This window comes from Petromyzon marinus, chromosome 58, assembly GCF_048934315.1.
Source record: "Petromyzon marinus isolate PM22_M1 ecotype Great Lakes invasive population chromosome 58, UKy_Petmar_22M1.pri1.0, whole genome shotgun sequence".
Taxonomy (NCBI): Eukaryota; Metazoa; Chordata; class Hyperoartia; order Petromyzontiformes; family Petromyzontidae; genus Petromyzon; species Petromyzon marinus.
In genome coordinates this window covers 4750924-4769715 of record NC_133724.1, presented here as the reverse complement: position 1 = coordinate 4769715, position 18792 = coordinate 4750924, and the positions used below count along the sequence as shown (strand labels likewise).

At 54.2% G+C, this 18792-nt stretch overlaps 1 protein-coding gene across 2 annotated transcripts in view; it reads left to right on the top strand.

Moving 5' to 3' along the window:
- The window catches only part of LOC116955084 (putative E3 ubiquitin-protein ligase MGRN1), a 54109-nt gene that overhangs the window by 16940 nt on the left and 18377 nt on the right, over positions 1-18792 (top strand). For both annotated transcript variants that reach the window (XM_032976049.2, XM_032976048.2), the window contains exons 4-9: positions 3083-3229; positions 6729-6846; positions 8424-8490; positions 10268-10311; positions 11910-11957; positions 14284-14352. In XM_032976049.2, coding sequence (XP_032831940.2) covers positions 3083-3229; positions 6729-6846; positions 8424-8490; positions 10268-10311; positions 11910-11957; positions 14284-14352 — 493 coding nt within the window. The remainder of the gene's footprint in view (positions 1-3082; positions 3230-6728; positions 6847-8423; positions 8491-10267; positions 10312-11909; positions 11958-14283; positions 14353-18792) is intronic.

Below are 18792 nucleotides of genomic sequence, written 5' to 3'. Positions count from 1 at the left end.
GGAAAGGTCCTGGCAAGGATTATTCAGCATCGCCTTGCCAGGCACGCTGAGGAGAGGCTTGCGGAGCCCCAATGCGGTTTCAGGAAAGGGCGGTCCTGCACAGATGCCATATTTTCTGTCCGTCTGCTACAGCAGAGGTGTAGGGAATTCCAACAAGACCTACATCTCTGCTTTATTGACCTGGTCAAGGCCTATGATACCATCAGTAGGCCTGGGCTCTGGGTCGTTCTTCGTGCTTTTGGAGTACCTGACCCTCTGCTCACGATCATTAAGGACCTTCATGATGGTGAGCGGGCCCGGGTAAAACTACATGGCCGGGAGTCAGAGCCATTCCCTGTACACCTTGGGGTGCGACAGGGATGTCCTCTGGCTCCCACATTATTTAACATCTATTTTGACCACGTAGTTCGTGAAGCCTTCAATAGCTGTACCGGGGGAATCTCCATATGGTACAGATATAATGGGAGGCTAATCGATGCCCGGGTGCGGTCAAGGGATGGCTCCCTATTGCTCAACCACGTTATGTATGCTGATGACTTGGTAATAGCTGCTCAGTCAGAGGAGGAGTTGGAGACGCTGCTGCTGAGACTGGAGCGTGCCACTAAGAGGTGGGGCCTTACCATCAGCCCCACCAAAACTAAGCACCTGCCTGGGTATTTTGTACCATCGGACACTCCACCCCCACAACTCCCAATCGGTGATGGGGCAGTTGTGGAGAGAGTGGAGAGTTTCCCATACCTGGGCAGTGTGCTTATGACTGGCTCCAGTTTAACAGCAGAGGTCTCACTCCGAATCAGTCGAGCGGCAATATCTTTTCATCGGTTGCGTAACGCTGTGTGGAAGCTACCTGGTCTGTCGCTCCGCACTAAGCTTCAGGTCTTCTCGGCCACGGTCATTCCCTCCCTTCTCTACGCTTGCGAAACGTGGACCCCCCTAATGGAACATCTTCGCCGGTTAGAAACATTTAGGCTGGCCTGCCTACGATCCATCCTGGGTTTAACCAGACTGGATTGTGTGAGGAGCTCACAAATCCTTGAAAGATCTGGGCAGGGTCCCATCGGTGAGCTCCTCCGGCAGGCAAGGCTGCGATGGCTGGGTCATGTAGCCCGCATGCCCAGCCACCGCATGCCGAAACAGCTTTTGTTTGGCCGGATTGAGGGGGCTAAGCGGGCGCGGCACGGGCTAGAGAAGAGATGGAGTGATGTGGTACAGGAGGACGTGGAGCTGAGTGGACTTGCCGATGACTGGTACCAGCGGTGTCAAGATCGGCCTCTGTGGAGGAGGCTCGTGAAGGATGCTACTGGGCAGTTGGAGGCAGTCGCCCTCCAACAACAACGGAGGGCGGAGGAGCGACGCTCACAACAGCGAGCGGAGCGCCGGGTGGCTAAAGCACAGCAGGTTGGCACAGTAGGGGGCACAGGTGGTGCATCAGCCAGTCATCTCAGTCAGTCGACCCGTGGCACCTGGGTCTGCCCCGTGACCACCTGCCAGCGGGCGTTCGACACTTCACGTGGCCTCAGGGTGCACATAGCCTGGCACAAGCGTCGTGGTGACGTCACCGCCACTTAGTGGCGAATGGCGGTTGTTGTGTGTGGTTTGTGTGTGTGTGTGGTGTGTGTGGTGTGTGTGTGGTGTGTGGTGTGTGTGGTGTGTGTGTGTGTGGTGTGTGTGTGGTGTGTGGTGGTGTGTGTGTGTGGTGTGTGGTTTGTGTGTGTTGTGTGGTTTGTGTGTGTTGTGTGGTGTGTGGTGTGTGTGTGTGGTGTGTGTGGTGTGTGGTGTGTGTGTGGTGTGTGTGTGTGTGTGTGGTGTGTGTGGTGTGTGTGTGGTGTGTCTGGTGTGTCTGGTGTGTGTGTGGTGTGTGTGTGGTGTGTCTGTGTGTGGTGTGTCTGTGTGTGGTGTGTCTGTGTGTGGTGTGTGTTGTGTGTGTGGTGTGTGTGGATATGGTGGGTATGGTGTGTGTGTGGATATGGTGGGTATTGTGTGTGTGGATATGGTGGGTATTGTGTGTGTGTGGATATGGTGGGTATGGTGTGTGTGTGGATATGGTGGGTATGGTGTGTGTGTGGATATGGTGGGTATTGTGTGTGTGTGGATATGGTGGGTATTGTGTGTGTGTGTGGATATGGTGGGTATGGTGTGTGTGTGGATATGGTGGGTATGGTGTGTGTGGATACAGTGGGTATGGTGTGTGTGTGGATACGGTGTGTATGGTGTGTGTGTGTGGATATGGTGTGTGTGGGTGGAGGGGGGTAGAGTGAGAGGAGAGAGGTAGGAGAGTGCGTGTAGGGGAGTGGAGTGAGATGAGAGGGGAGTGGTGGGAGAGTGCGTGGAGGGGAGTAGAGTGAGATGAGAGAGGTAGCAGAGCGAGTGGAGGTGAGCAGGGTGACGTACGAGGGGATAAACAAAGCAATTGCAATAAACTACAGCCTCGGTACAAGAGGAGGCTCCAGCCGATCTTAACCGCAAGTCGCAGAGCAAAGGTTGATGGTTAATCATTCACACGGGCGAGTCGGTGGGGGGGTATATGAACCCTTTCCCATTCCCAGACATCTGCAAGTTGCAGGGTTGGTGTCCCGTTCACCGCTGAATCTCGGAACGCGCATGCGGCCCGGTGCTAATTTCATTTAGAGAGACATAGTAGCGCCGCTGTTTTTAAAGAGCGAGTGAGTGGATGAGCGAGTGTGCGATTGATTGGGTGAACGAGCGAGTGGGTGAACGAGCGAGTGGTTGAACGAGCGAGTGGGTGAACGAGCGAGTGAGTGAGCGAGTAATTGAGTGAACGAGTGACTCGTTGAGCGAGCGACTAATTGATCGAGCGAGAAAGTGATTGAGTGACCGAGTGATTGAGCAAGCAAGTGATTGAGTGATCGAGCGATTGAGTGATCGAGCGAGTGATTGAGTGATCGAGCGAGTGATTGAGTGATCGAGTGAGAAAGTGATTGAATGAGCGAGTGATTGAGTGATCGAGCGAGCGAGCAAGTACTTGAGCGATGGAGTGAATAATTATACTATCGAGTGAGCGAGTGTTTGAGTGAGCGAGGAAGCAAGCGAGCCCAGCGCTGTTCGTCACCACGGCCTGCAGGTGCAGCGAGGAGGTGAAGCCCGACGACGGGGAGGGGAGGAGCACGCGAGTGCGGTACAATGTGGAGTTCACCTTCGACAGCGACGCGCGTGTGCAGCTGTGCATCTTCTACCAGGCCACAGAGGGGATGCACGCAGGAGCAATGCGGTGCGCAGAGGGCCCGGCACACAGACTCGCACAGACTCGCACACGGACTCGCAGACTCGCACACAGACTCGCAGACTCGCAGACTCGCACACAGACTCGCAGACTCGCACACGGACTCGCAGACTCGCACACAGACTCACAGACTCGCAGACACGCACAGAGACTCGCAGACTCGCACACAGACCCACAGACTCGCAGACTCGCACACAGACTCGCAGACTCGCACACAGACCCACAGACTCGCACACAGACTCGCAGACTCGCACACAGACCCACAGAGACCCACAGACTCGCACACAGACCCACAGACTCGCACACAGACCCACAGAGACCCACGGACTCGCACACAGACCCACAGACTCGCACACAGACCCACAGAGACCCACAGACTCGCACAGAGACCCACAGACTCGCACAGAGACCCACCGACTCGCACAGAGACCCACAGACTCGCACACAGACCCACAGGCTCGCACAGAGACCCACAGGCTCGCACACAGACCCACAGACACGCACAGAGACCCACAGACTCGCACACAGACCCACAGACTCGCACACAGACCCACAGACTCGCACACAGACCCACAGGCTCGCCCACAGACTCGCACGCAGACCCACAGACTCGCACACAGACCCACAGACTCGCACACAGACCCACAGACTCGCACACAGACCCACAGACTCGCACACAGACCCACAGACTCGCACACAGACCCACAGACTCGCACACAGACTCGCAGACTCGCACACAGACCCGCAGACTCGCACACAGACCCACAGACTCGCACAGAGACCCACAGACTCGCACACAGACCCATAGACTCGCACACAGACCCACAGACTCGCACACAGACCCGCAGACTCGCACACAGACCCACAGACTCGCACACAGACCCGCAGACTCGCACACAGACCCACAGACTCGCACACAGACCCACAGACTCGCACACAGACCCACAGAGACCCACAGACTCGCACACAGACCCACAGACTCGCACAGAGACCCACAGACTCGCACACAGACCCACAGGCTCGCACACAGACCCACAGAGACCCACAGACTCGCACACAGACCCACAGACTCGCACAGAGACCCACAGACTCGCACACAGACCCACAGAGACCCACAGACTCGCACGCAGACCCACAGGCTCGCACAGAGACCCACAGACTCGCACACAGACCCACAGACTCGCACACAGACCCACAGACTCGCACACAGACCCACAGAGACCCACAGACTCGCACACAGACCCACAGACTCGCACACAGACCCACAGAGACCCACAGACTCGCACACAGACCCACAGGCTCGCACAGAGACCCACAGAGACCCACAGACTCGCACACAGACCCACAGACTCGCACAGAGACCCACAGACTCACACACAGACCCACAGAGACCCACAGACTCGCACACAGACCCACAGACTCGCACACAGACCCACAGACTCGCACACAGACCCACAGACTCGCACACAGACCCACAGGCTCGCACAGAGACCCACAGACTCGCACAGAGACCCACAGACTCGCACAGAGACCCACAGACTCGCACAGAGACCCACAGACTCGCACACAGACCCACAGAGACCCACAGACTCGCACACAGACCCACAGACTCGCACACAGACCCACAGACTCGCACACAGACCCACAGAGACCCACAGACTCGCACACAGACCCACAGACTCGCACAGAGACCCACAGAGACCCACAGACTCGCACACAGACCCACAGGCTCGCACAGAGACCCACAGAGACCCACAGACTCGCACACAGACCCACAGACTCGCACAGAGACCCACAGACTCGCACACAGACCCACAGACTCGCACAGAAACCCACAGACTCGCACACAGACCCACAGAGACCCACAGACTCGCACACAGACCCACAGACTCGCACAGAGACCCACAGACTCGCACAGAGACCCACAGAGACCCACAGACTCGCACACAGACCCACAGACTCGCACAGAGACCCACAGAGACCCACAGGCTCGCACTGAGACCCACAGACTCGCACAGAGACCCACAGACTCGCACAGAGACCCACAGACTCGCACACAGACCCACAGGCTCGCACAGAGACCCACAGACTCGCACACAGACCCACAGACTCGCACACAGACGCACAGACTCGCACACAGACCCACAGACTCGCACAGAGACCCACAGACTCGCACACAGACCCACAGACTCGCACAGAAACCCACAGAGACCCACAGGCTCGCACAGAGACCCACAGAGACCCACAGACTCGCACGCAGACCCACAGACTCGCACGCACACCCACAGAGACCCACAGACTCGCACACAGACCCACAGACTCGCACAGAGACCCACAGACTCGCACACAGACCCACAGACTCGCACACAGACCCACAGACTCGCACAGAGACCCACAGACTCGCACACAGACCCACAGACTCGCACAGAGACCCACAGAGACCCATAGACTCGCACAGAGACCCACAGACTCGCACACAGACCCACAGAGACCCACAGACTCGCACAGAGACCCACAGACTCGCACACAGACCCACAGACTCGCACAGAGACCCACAGAGACCCACAGACTCGCACAGAGACCCACAGACTCGCACACAGACCCACAGACTCGCACAGAGACCCACAGAGACCCACAGACTCGCACAGAGACCCACGGACTCGCACAGAGACCCACAGAGACCCACAGACTCGCACAGAGACCCACAGACTCGCACAGAGACCCACAGACTCGCACAGAGACCCACAGACTCGCACAGAGACCCACAGACTCGCACAGAGACCCACAGACTCGCACAGAGACCCACCGACTCGCACAGAGACCCACCGACTCGCACAGAGACCCACAGAGACCCACAGACTCGCACAGAGACCCACAGACTCGCACAGAGACCCACAGACTCGCACAGAGACCCACAGACTCGCACAGAGACGTACAGACTTGCACAGAGACCCACAGGCTTGCACAGAGACCCAGAGGCTTGCACAGAGACCCACAGAATTACACAGAGGCCCACAGACTCGCATAGAGACCCACAGACTCGCATAGAGACCCACAGACTCGCACAGAGACTCACAGATTCATACAGAGCCACACATACTCTCATAGATACCAACAGACTCTGCGGCCTGCAGCCTCAAACAGAGAACCGTAGATTCACATGGAGACCCATAGACTCACGTACAAACCCGTATACTAACATAGACACCCATAGACCCACGTAGAGATACCCACACATAGAGAGCCATAGACCCACGTAGCCATCCATATACGAACATCAGATCCACAGATCCACAACAGACTCACCTTGGAGTCACAGGCTCACATCGGCGGGACCCATGGAAGCACACAGAGGCCCGTGCACTCGGGAGAGACAACGGGGGAAAATGCCGAGGAATTCTGAGAAAGTGGCTCCCGCCCTCTATCCCTGCCCCCTGGCCTGCATTTAGAGTCCCCTCTCCACGTGCCCCTCTCCCTGTGCCTTCAGTTACATCCCAAAGACGCCATCGCTCAAGTCGGAGTTCGTGAGCTTCCCACGAGGAGCCGGTCAGCAGTTTTGCCTGCCCTCGCACAGCCTCGACCTCTCCGACTGGAGCATTCAAGAAGTCAGCGCACGCTCGCACTCACACACGCACGCACGCACGCTCTCACACACGCTCGCTCGCACGCACGCTCACACACTTACACCGCGCTCGCTCGCACACTTACACACACGCTCGCATGCACGCACGCTCACACACTTACACCGCGCTCGCTCGCTCGCACACTTACACACTTACACACACGCTCGCACGCACGCTCACACACACGCACTCACTCGCACACTCACACACTCGCACACACTCACACACACACACGCTTGCACACTCACACACTCACACGCATGCTCTCACACTCACACACACACGCGCTCGCACGCTCGAAAGCACACTCACACGCACGCTCGCACACTCACACGCTCGCACGCACTCTCACTCACACAGACACACTCGCACGCACACTCGCACACACGCTCGCACGCACACACGCTCAAAAGAACACCCAAACAAGCACCTTGTGTAAGACCCAACGCAGAAGATCCCCCTGGGTCTGATCTCCCGCGAAGCTCATTGTCCACTCTAAACCGCATCCGCTGCGCAAACCACGGCAGAAGATGCGGTTTACCTGATGCACAAATGGAAAATAAAAAAATAAAAACCTCTCCAGCAGTGTGCAACTGTGGTCATCCAGAACAGACCGTACAACGTGTAACGACACAATTTCCCCGATCCATTTGCTCCTGACCCGCCTCTCTGGCTTGACCACCTGAATGAGAAATTGAATTTTTTTCTGCTCTGCATCTACATCAGCTGTACAGAAGAAGACGAAGAAGAGGAGGCTGTTGAGCCAAGTGCTCCCGTTAGCGAGTGGCACCTCTGAAGTCCGGCACGGCACACGAGAGGCAGTGAGTGGGTGGTCAACACCACTCCATGACCGCCATTGTTTTCCCCAGCCCTGATGTTTACACGGGGGGTGGACTCAGTTTCATGTATTAGGTGTAGCCCTGTGAGCCATTCGGCTCTTGAATCGGGTGCAACCGCAGCAAGCAAAAACACGAACAAGAAAAACCGTCTTGGGAGTGACTGCGCGCAAAACAGCAAAAACCAGGAAAAAACGGCAAAGTCTTCCGGAAAAAGCGCCGCATTTCAACAACGCTGTGGTGTGCAAAAATCCCAGTGGGATGCAAGTCAAAACCATAACAACCATGAGACAATTGATGTTAAAGTTATCGGTCTAACGCTGCGCTACAACAAACAAACACGGCGAAACCAAAACGTTTTCGAAATCACCAAAATAGTGCGATAAAAGCAATGTAACAGTGATCAGAGGAACTGTGATTCAAGTTTAACAATAAGTCGACGTCGGGGTAGGCCCAGGATAGTTTCGGATGACTCGAGGTGGCGGGTAATGTTCCGATGTATGTACGCACGTACGTACGTACGTTTGTGTGTGTGTGTTTGCTGAATTTCTTTGCACGCCGTACGTAGCTAACCCCGCTATTTGGACGTGCGGGGATTGGCGGCTGGTCGACATTTGGACAGCTGACGTTGACCGAGTTAGCCGACCGTAGAACAACCACCCCGGCACTGCCCTCTCATCCCTTGCTCCCCGCCCCGCCCCCCCCCTTTTTTTGACCCCCTAGATGACCTACGACCCGGAGAAGGAGATGTACCCCATGGTGATCCAAGCGTCCGTGGCGGAGGGAGGCGGTGAGGAATCTGCAAACGCGCAGCGGCCGGGAGAGATGCGCGTCGGAGGAGATCGTCACGACCCAAGACAGGATCGGAGCAACGCGTGCATCCCAGAGCGCGATAGCAAAATTACCGACTTTGATTTTGTTTTGTCACTGTCGAGATACTTTCACGAAAAAACATATTTCTGTGGCGCTTGCGTTGGTGCCACGGTGGCTAGGAGATGTTAACTGCCTCGCCTGGTGTCCAGGAGGTCGTGGGTTCGATCTCGACCCTGACGCCTGTTGTATATTTGGAGTTTGCGTGTGTGTCTCTCTCTCATCATCATGGTGGCTAGGAGATGCTAACTGCCTCGCCTGGTGTACAGGAGGTCGTGGGTTCGATCCCGACCCTGACGCCTGCTGTATATTTGGAGTTTGCGTGTCTCTCTCTCTCATCATCACGGTGGCTAGGAGATGTTAACTGCCTCGCCTGGTGTACAGGAGGTCGTGGGTTTGATCCCGACCCTGACGCCTGTTGTATATTTGGAGTTTGTGTGTCTCTCTCTCTCTCATCATCACAATGGCTAGGAGATGTTAACTACCTCGCCTGGTGTACAGGAGGTCGTGGATTTGATCCCGACCCTGACGCCTGCTGTATATTTGGAGTTTGCGTGCCTCTGTGGTGAGATGTTAACTACCTCGCCTGGTATACAGGAGGTCGTGGGTTCGATCCCGACCCTGACGCCTGCTGTTGTATATTTGGAGTTTGCGTGTTCTCCCCCGCGGTCTCGTGGATTTTCCTCTGGGTATGGCCAATGCCCTTCCAACGTCATGCGTTTTAGAGGTATTTGGCTGGGTTTTTTTTTCGTCATTAGCCTATCGTTTGCGATGGCCAGCACGCTTCTGAAAAAGAGCGCTATAGCTCAGTGGGCCTTACCTGGTAAAATAAAAAATATATATTTTTACAGTAAAACCTTGAGCATAATTCGTTCCGGAAACGTGTTTTGTAATCCAAACTACTCGTATATCAAAGCACTCGTACATCAGTTGTGATCACGTGACGCTCGGCAGTACAAAGCGTGTACACGTTACTACTACTACTCGTATCGCAAGAAGACCTCGCTCGTTTATCAAATTCATGTTTACTTACAAATGTCTGCTCATCTTGCAAAACACTCGCGGACCAAGTTACTCGCGATCCAAGGTTTTTACTTTAGCTTGGTGCGGTGTTGCCAGACGTGGATGACCTTATGAACAACACTGGTCGCACGTTTTGGGGCGCGTCTTTCTCTCCGGTTGCGTCATGCAATCCAGGCGGTGCGCTGTATTTTTGTTGTTTACCGTCAGCCGCGATCTCTCCGCCGTGATTGACCCCTACGCCGTGCCACCTGGGTTGCTCGCCCGACCAAATCGGGCGACAGGGCCGGCTTGCGACACGGACGCAAATCTATACCCGTCCGTCGTCCCAACGATACGCCTCCATTCCTCACGAAATTAGCGCGCGAAATAACACCCCCCGACAAGTTAATACCTTCGACTAAGTAAACAAATCGAGAACGACCGCGCTAATCAATCGCAGCATTTTCCGGATTTCTCCAGACTTATTTTTTTTTTTGGGGGGGGGGGGGCGGGTTTTTTTAAACGAGTCTCCGCCGAAGGACCGACGCTCGGGACGGTCGGTTTAGCCGGGTTGCCGTGCTCGCCGTTGCCCGCTAGGCCGCACCGCCCTCACGCTACGGCGGGGGGTGGGCCCTTACCCGGTGACATTAATCAAAAATGGTTTTAGTTGACTCGACGTTCTTTGTCGTCCTCAGAGCACGTGGGCCACAGCCACATCCTCATCGCCACCTTCGACAAGGTGAGCGGCCGCGGTCCCCAGCAACGGGAGCCCGGACCGGAAGCTTCGTGGTGAAAAATGAGAATAGGTTGTTTTCTTTTTTTTTTTAACCCTCTCTGGCAACAAACGGACTTGCCCCTCCCCACGCCCGTGACCTCGCTTCAGCCGTTTATTCCATCAGGATCATCAGCAGCATCGGGTTGTGCATCGCTCACTGTCCCCACGGTCTCCAGGCTTCACACTTGGGGGCGATGACGACGGTGCGTTTAGCGATCGCGGCGGCGAAACTGTGGGCCCAACCGGCTGCTGTAGGGTCAGGCTGTGTCGCGGCTGTGTTGGGTCAGGCTGTGTCACAGCTGTGTTGGGTCAGGCTGTGTCACGGCTGTGTTGGGTCAGGCTGTGTCACGGCTGTGTTGGGTCAGGCTGTGTCGCGGCTGTGTTGGGTCAGGCTGTGTCACGACTGTAATACACCCAACCAGCTGTGTTGGCTCAGGCTGTATCACAGCTGTAATACACCCAACCGGCTGTGTTGGGTCAGGCTGTATCACAGCTGTGTTGGGTCAGGCTGTATCACGACTGTAATACACCCAACCAGCTGTGTTGGGTCAGGCTGTATCACAGCTGTAATACACCCAACCAGCTGCGTTGGGTCAGGCTGTATCACAGCTGTGTTGGGTCAGGCTGTATCACGACTGTAATACACCCAACCAGCTGTGTTGGGTCAGGCTGTATCACAGCTGTAATACACCCAACCAGCTGTGTTGGGTCAGGCTGTATCACGGCTGTGTTGGGTCATGCGGTATCACGACTGTAATACACCCAACCAGCTGTGTTGGGTCAGGCTGTATCACGACTGCTGTAGGGTCAGGCTGTATCACGGCTGTGTTGGGTCATGCGGTATCACGACTGTAATACACCCAACCAGCTGTGTTGGCTCAGGCTGTATCACAGCTGTAATACACCCAACCAGCTGTGTTGGCTCAGGCTGTATCACAGCTGTGTTGGGTCAGGCTGTATCACGACTGCTGTAGGGTCAGGCTGTATCACGGCTGTGTTGGGTCATGCGGTATCACGACTGTAATACACCCAACCAGCTGTGTTGGGTCAGGCTGTATCACAGCTGCTATTGGGTCAGGCTGTTTCACGACTGTAATACACCCAACCAGCTGTGTTGGGTCAGGCTGTATCACAGCTGTGTTGGGTCAGGCTGTATCACGACTGCTGTAGGGTCAGGCTGTATCACGGCTGTGTTGGGTCATGCGGTATCACGACTGTAATACACCCAACCAGCTGTGTTGGGTCAGGCTGTATCACAGCTGCTATTGGGTCAGGCTGTTTCACGACTGTAATACACCCAACCAGCTGTGTTGGGTCAGGCTGTATCACAGCTGTAATACACCCAACCAGCTGTGTTGGCTCAGGCTGTATCACGACTGTAATACACCCAACCAGCTGTGTTGGGTCAGGCTGTATCACAGCTGTAATACACCCAACCAGCTGTGTTGGCTCAGGCTGTATCACGACTGTAATACACCCAACCAGCTGTGTTGGCTCAGGCTGTGTCACGGCTGTGAGACGCCCCACCGGCTGTGTCGTGAGTCCGTCCCCCTGTGTTGCAGGCCGCCGACGGAACGTTCTCCGTGAAGCCTCTCAAGCAGAAGCAAGTGGTGAGTCGGGCGACGTAAATTTTCTATAAAAAAACGTTCTTGCTTAATCACCAGGCTTGCGTGCGGCGCCTATCTGGCTCCAATCTGGCGCTCAAAGGGCACGTCGCGTTCATGCTGCCGTAAACATTGACAGTTTCTGCACGTTGAGAAAATGATTTGGACGCTATCTACAGGGGCTTCGCTCTACTTACTAACGGGTTGGGTTCCAGAGGTCTGCTCGCAAGTCGATTTTGTTCGCAAGTGCAACTCTACTCCCGTCGATTCCAAACGTTGTTGTACACTAGACACGGGTTAATGGCTTGAGAAGTTGTATAATCTCGTGTAGATGCAGATGCCGCCGGTTCTTCGCATTCTGTAGATTTTGGATGTACGACTCTCGGTCCGATCGGGCAACTGGGACCGGTACGTGCAGGTTTGTTTGAATGTTTGTAAGTAGAGGACTCCCTGTGTGCGTTCGAAACGATACCGATCTCAACCTCACGCTATACAGTGTAACACCTTGGATTTGCGCAGCATGATTCGTTCCGGAAACGTGTTTTGTAATCCAAAGCACTCGTACGTCAAAGCGCTCGTACATCAGTTGTGATCACGTGATGCTCGGCAGTGCAAAGCGTGTATACGTTACTACTACCACTCGTATCGCAAGACCCTCGCTCGTTTATCAAATTAATATTTAGTTACAAATTTTAGCTCGTCCTGCAAAACACTCGCAGACCAAGTTACTCGCAATCCAAGCTTTTACTGTATTTTCACGGGTGGGGGGGGTTAAATTTCGGCTACGTAAGCGCAGTTCCTGCGCCAGGCTAGGTGCACTTGGAGGATGTGTAGAGTGGCCGAGGCTCGCTGGCAGGTGGTCACGGGACTGGCCCAGCTGTTAGGGGTCAACTGATGAACTGAACTCCTTGGGGGGGGGGGGGGGAGAGGGGTAGGTGGTGGTGGGGGGGGGGTGGTGGGTGACTGGCCGACGTGCCATCTGTGCTGCCCACTCTGCCCGCGTGATGCATCCCAACCACGTGTGTGTGTGTGTGTGTTGAAAGAAGTTGAACGAACGCTCGCTCGCACGCTCGTACGCTCGTACGCACGTCCCAGCTGTCCCGCTGCTCCGTCGTTGCAGGGCAGCTGCCAGCACGCGCCCAACGATATCAAAGACGCGCACGCACGCACGCAGTTGTTACGCACGTACGCAGTGACCGTGGTGATCTAAGGCAGAGGGTAGCGACGCATTAACGAGACGCAGTGGCCCCGGATCCACGAACAAGATGGAGGCATCACGGCAACGCGCCGCTTGCTCCTGACGCGGCTAATCCAGCTTGACCGCCTGAATGTGAAATTGTAGTTGCTGCTCCGCATCCACATCTACATCGGCTGTACCACACAAGAAAGTTGTACGCGCGCACAGGCCAAGACGATGATCCCCCCCGCCCCCGCCCCCCCGCCGCCCCCCCCACACACACCGTATAGTCAAGAGACTGTTGGTACGTGAGTATGTGGAACTTGTTTCACGCACCGTACGTAGCCAACCGTGCTGATCGGAGGTACGGTAGCGCAACGGTTAGCGCTACGCTGCGCTACGAACCCGGCGACCCGGGTTCGAATCCCGCTCACGGCCAACACCGGTGACAATTATTTGAACCGGTGCTGTGCCTCCCCTAGGTCGCCTCAGCCCCAAAATGAGTACCCGGTGCGATGTGTAAACATCGCCACCGATGGCGGAGCCAGGATTTTCAGGGAGGAGGGGGGGGGGGCAACCCCTCCAGCAATGAAAAATGACAGAGGAGTTTTTTTTGTGCGAGTAAGGACTTGTCGCTTGATTTTTATTCGAACCGCGTTGGTAGTGATCGGCATCGCGCTCGCTGAAGGTGTCGATGCCTTCAGGGAAGTCGTGGACTCTGTAGACGCGACTGAGCACAATTCTGTGAGTTGCTTATAAACCGCTTTGCCGTTACTTATTGCCAATCGTGGACTCAGACTATTGTCCTATCATGTCGTAGAGTCCCTGGCCACGTAATAATAATAATATGCTACACAGTGGCAGTGGGGGTTGCAAAATGCCGATTTATTACGAATAAACCCCCAATGATCCGATCGAAATTAGGGATTTCGATCGGATCATTGGGGGGGCACGTGCCATCCCCCCCCTCCACCCCCCCCCCACCCCCACTGGCTCCGCCACGGATCGCCACAGGGGAGACAAAGGCGGTCGGCCGTGGTGTTGGCCACCCACCCCCTCATGTGCCGTGCCGGCCTTCATAGGTGCTCGCTAACAGCACTTTCCCCTACAGTCTGTTAAGGCTATACGGGGGGGATCTTTGTCTTTGTGTGGCAGGTGGATGGAGTGAGTTACCTCCTGCAGGAGATCTACGGCATCGAAAACAAGAACAGTTTGGAGCCCAAGGTAACCACTGCCTCTGCTCAACACAGGCATCCTGGGAGAAATCCGATTAGCTATGAAGCTCTTTTTATATTTCAGACGGGGGGGGGGGGGAGGTGGGGGGAGGGGCGCTCAGAAAGTTGTACCAACAATAAACAGTGCAAAAAAACGACGGAGAATTTTACACGAATGGTAAGCCAATTTCTTAAAAATGAATAAAAATAAAAGCGGTTAAGTAATGTAAGTGTAAATTGCGTAAGTACATCAATTCACAAGCTCTCGTCACTGTGTCTCACCATCACTCTGTCTCTCACTCTGTCTCTCACCCTGTCTCTCACTCTGTCTCTCACTCTGTCTCTCACCATCACTCTGTCTCTCACTCTGTCTCTCACTCTGTCTCTCACTCTGTCTCTCACCATCACTCTGTCTCTCACTCTGTCTCTCACTCTGTCTCTCACTCTGTCTCTCACCATCACTGTGTCTCTCACTCTGTCTCTCACTCTGTCTCTCACTCTGTCTCTCACCATCACTCTGTCTCTCACCATCACTGTGTCTCTCACCATCACTCTGTCTCTCACCATCACTCTGTCTCTCACTCTGTCTCTCACTCTGTCTCTCACTCTGTCTCTCACTCTGTCTCTCACCATCACTCTGTCTCTCACCATCACTCTGTCTCTCACTCTGTCTCTCACTCTGTCTCTCACCATCACTGTGTCTCTCACCATCACTCTGTCTCTCACTCTGTCTCTCACTCTGTCTCTCACCATCACTCTGTCTCTCACCATCACTGTGTCTCTCACCATCACTGTGTCTCTCACCATCACTCTGTCTCTCACCATCACTCTGTCTCTCACTCTGTCTCTCACTCTGTCTCTCACTCTGTCTCTCACTCTGTCTCTCACCATCACTCTGTCTCTCACCATCACTCTGTCTCTCACTCTGTCTCTCACTCTGTCTCTCACCATCACTGTGTCTCTCACCATCACTCTGTCTCTCACTCTGTCTCTCACTCTGTCTCTCACCATCACTCTGTCTCTCACCATCACTGTGTCTCTCACTCTGTCTCTCACTCTGTCTCTCACTCTGTCTCTCACTCTGTCTCTCACTCTGTCTCTCACCATCACTCTGTCTCTCACTCTGTCTCTCACTCTGTCTCTCACTCTGTCTCTCACTCTGTCTCTCACTCTGTCTCTCACTCTGTCTCTCACCATCACTCTGTCTCTCACCATCACTCTGTCTCTCACCATCACTCTGTCTCTCACTCTGTCTCTCACCATCACTGTGTCTCTCACCATCACTCTGTCTCTCACTCTGTCTCTCACTCTGTCTCTCACCATCACTCTGTCTCTCACCATCACTCTGTCTCTCACCATCACTGTGTCTCTCACTCTGTCTCTCACTCTGTCTCTCACTCTGTCTCTCACTCTGTCTCTCACTCTGTCTCTCACCATCACTCTGTCTCTCACTCTGTCTCTCACTCTGTCTCTCACCATCACTGTGTCTCTCACCATCACTCTGTCTCTCACTCTGTCTCTCACTCTGTCTCTCACCATCACTCTGTCTCTCACCATCACTGTGTCTCTCACCATCACTCTGTCTCTTACCATCACTCTGTCTCTCACTCTGTCTCTCACTCTGTCTCTCACTCTGTCTCTCACCATCACTCTGTCTCTCACCATCACTCTATCTCTCACCATCACTCTATCTCTCACCATCACTCTGTCTCTCACTCTGTCTCTCACCATCATTCTGTCTCTCACTCTGTCTCTCACCATCACTCTGTCTCTCACCATCACTCTGTCTCTCACTCTGTCTCTCACTCTGTCTCTCACTCTGTCTCTCACCATCACTCTGTCTCTCACCATCACTCTATCTCTCACCATCACTGTGTCTCTCACCATCACTCTGTCTCTCACTCTGTCTCTCACCATCACTCTGTCTCTCACTCTGTCCCTCACCATCACTCTGTCTCTCACTCTGTCTCTCACCATCATTCTGTCTCTCACCCTGTCTCTCACCATCACTCTGTCTCTCACTCTGTCTCTCACTCTGCCTCTCACTCTGTCTCTCACTCTGTCTCTCACTCTGTCTCTCACCATCACTCTGTCTCTCACTCTGTCTCTCACCATCACTGTGTCTCTCACCATCACTCTGTCTCTCACTCTGTCTCTCACTCTGTCTCTCACCATCACTCTGTCTCTCACCATCACTGTGTCTCTCACCATCACTCTGTCTCTTACCATCACTCTGTCTCTCACTCTGTCTCTCACTCTGTCTCTCACTCTGTCTCTCACCATCACTCTGTCTCTCACCATCACTCTATCTCTCACCATCACTCTGTCTCTCACTCTGTCTCTCACTCTGTCTCTCACCATCACTCTGTCTCTCACCATCACTCTGTCTCTCACTCTGTCTCTCACTCTGTCTCTCACTCTGTCTCTCACCATCACTCTGTCTCTCACCATCACTCTATCTCTCACCATCACTGTGTCTCTCACCATCACTCTGTCTCTCACTCTGTCTCTCACCATCACTCTGTCTCTCACTCTGTCTCTCACCATCACTCTGTCTCTCACCCTGTCTCTCACCATCACTCTGTCTCTCACTCTGTCTCTCACTCTGTCTCTCACCATCACTCTGTCTCTCACCATCACTCTATCTCTCACCATCACTGTGTCTCTCACCATCACTCTGTCTCTCACTCTGTCTCTCACCATCACTCTGTCTCTCACTCTGTCTCTCACCATCACTCTGTCTCTCACTGTCTCTCACCATCATTCTGTCTCTCACCCTGTCTCTCACCATCACTCTGTCTCTCACTCTGTCTCTCACTCTGTCTCTCACCATCACTCTGTCTCTCACTCTGTCTCTCACCATCTCTCTCACCATCACTCTGTCTCTCACTCTGTCTCTTTGTCTCTCACTCTGTCTCTCACCATCACTCTGTCTCTCACTCTGTCTCTCACCATCACTGTCTCTCACTCTGTCTCTCACCATCACTCTGTCTCTCACTCTGTCTCTCACTCTGTCTCTCACCATCACTCTGTCTCTCACTCTGTCTCTCACCATCACTCTGTCTCTCACTCTCTCTCTCACTCTGTCTCTCACTCTGTCTCTCACCATCACTCTGTCTCTCACTCTGTCTCTCACCATCGCTCTGTCTCTCACTCTGTCTCTCACCATCACTCTGTCTCTCACTCTGTCTTTCACTCTGTCTCTCACCATCACTGTGTCTCTCACTCTGTCTCTCACTCTGTCTCTCACCATCACTCTGTCTCTCACCATCACTCTGTCTCTCACTCTGTCTCTCACTCTGTCTCTCACCATCACTCTGTCTCTCACCATCACTGTCCTCTCACTCTGTCTCTCACTCTGTCTCTCACCATCTCTCTCACCATCACTCTGTCTCTCACTCTGTCTCTCACCATCACTGTGTCTCTCACCATCACTCTGTCTCTCACTCTGTCTCTCACCATCACTGTGTCTCTCACCATCACTCTGTCTCTCACCCTGTCTCTCACCATCACTCTGTCTCTCACCATCACTCTGTCTCTCACTCTGTCTCTCACTCTGTCTCTCACTCTGTCTCTCACCATCACTCTGTCTCTCACCATCACTCTGTCTCTCACTCTGTCTCTCACCATCACTCTGTCTCTCACCATCACTCTGTCTCTCACCATCACTCTGTCTCTCACCCTGTCTCTCACCATCACTCTGTCTCTCACTGTCTCTCACTCTGTCTCTCACTCTGTCTCTCACCATCACTCTGTCTCTCACCATCACTCTGTCTCTCACTCTGTCTCTCACCATCACTCTGTCTCGCATTCTGTCTCTCACTCTGTCTCTCACCATCACTCTGTCTCTCACCATCACTTTGTCTCTCACTCTGTCTCTCACTCTGTCTCTCACTCTGTCTCTCACTCTGTCTCTCACCATCACTCTGTCTCTCACCATTGCTCTGTCTCTCACTCTGTCTCTCACTCTGTCTCTCACCATCACTCTGTCTCTCACCCTGTCTCTCACCATCACTCTGTCTCTCACTCTGTCTCTCACTCTGTCTCTCACTCTGTCTCTCACTCTGTCTCTCACCATCACTCTGTCTCTCGCCATCACTCTGTTTCTCACTCTGTCTCTCACTCTGTCTCTCACTCTGTCTCTCACCATCACTCTGTCTCTCACTCTGTCTCTCACCATCACTCTGTCTCTCACTCTGTCTCTCACCATCACTCTGTCTCTCACTCTGTCTCTCACTCTGTCTCTCACCATCACTCTGTCTCTCACCATCACTCTGTCTCTCACCATCACTCTGTCTCTCACTCTGTCTCTCACTGTGTCTCTCACCATCACTGTGTCTCTCACTGTGTCTCTCACCATCACTCTGTCTCTCACTCTGTCTCTCACTCTGTCTCTCACTCTGTCTCTCACCATCACTCTGTCTCTCACTCTGTCTCTCACTCTGTCTCT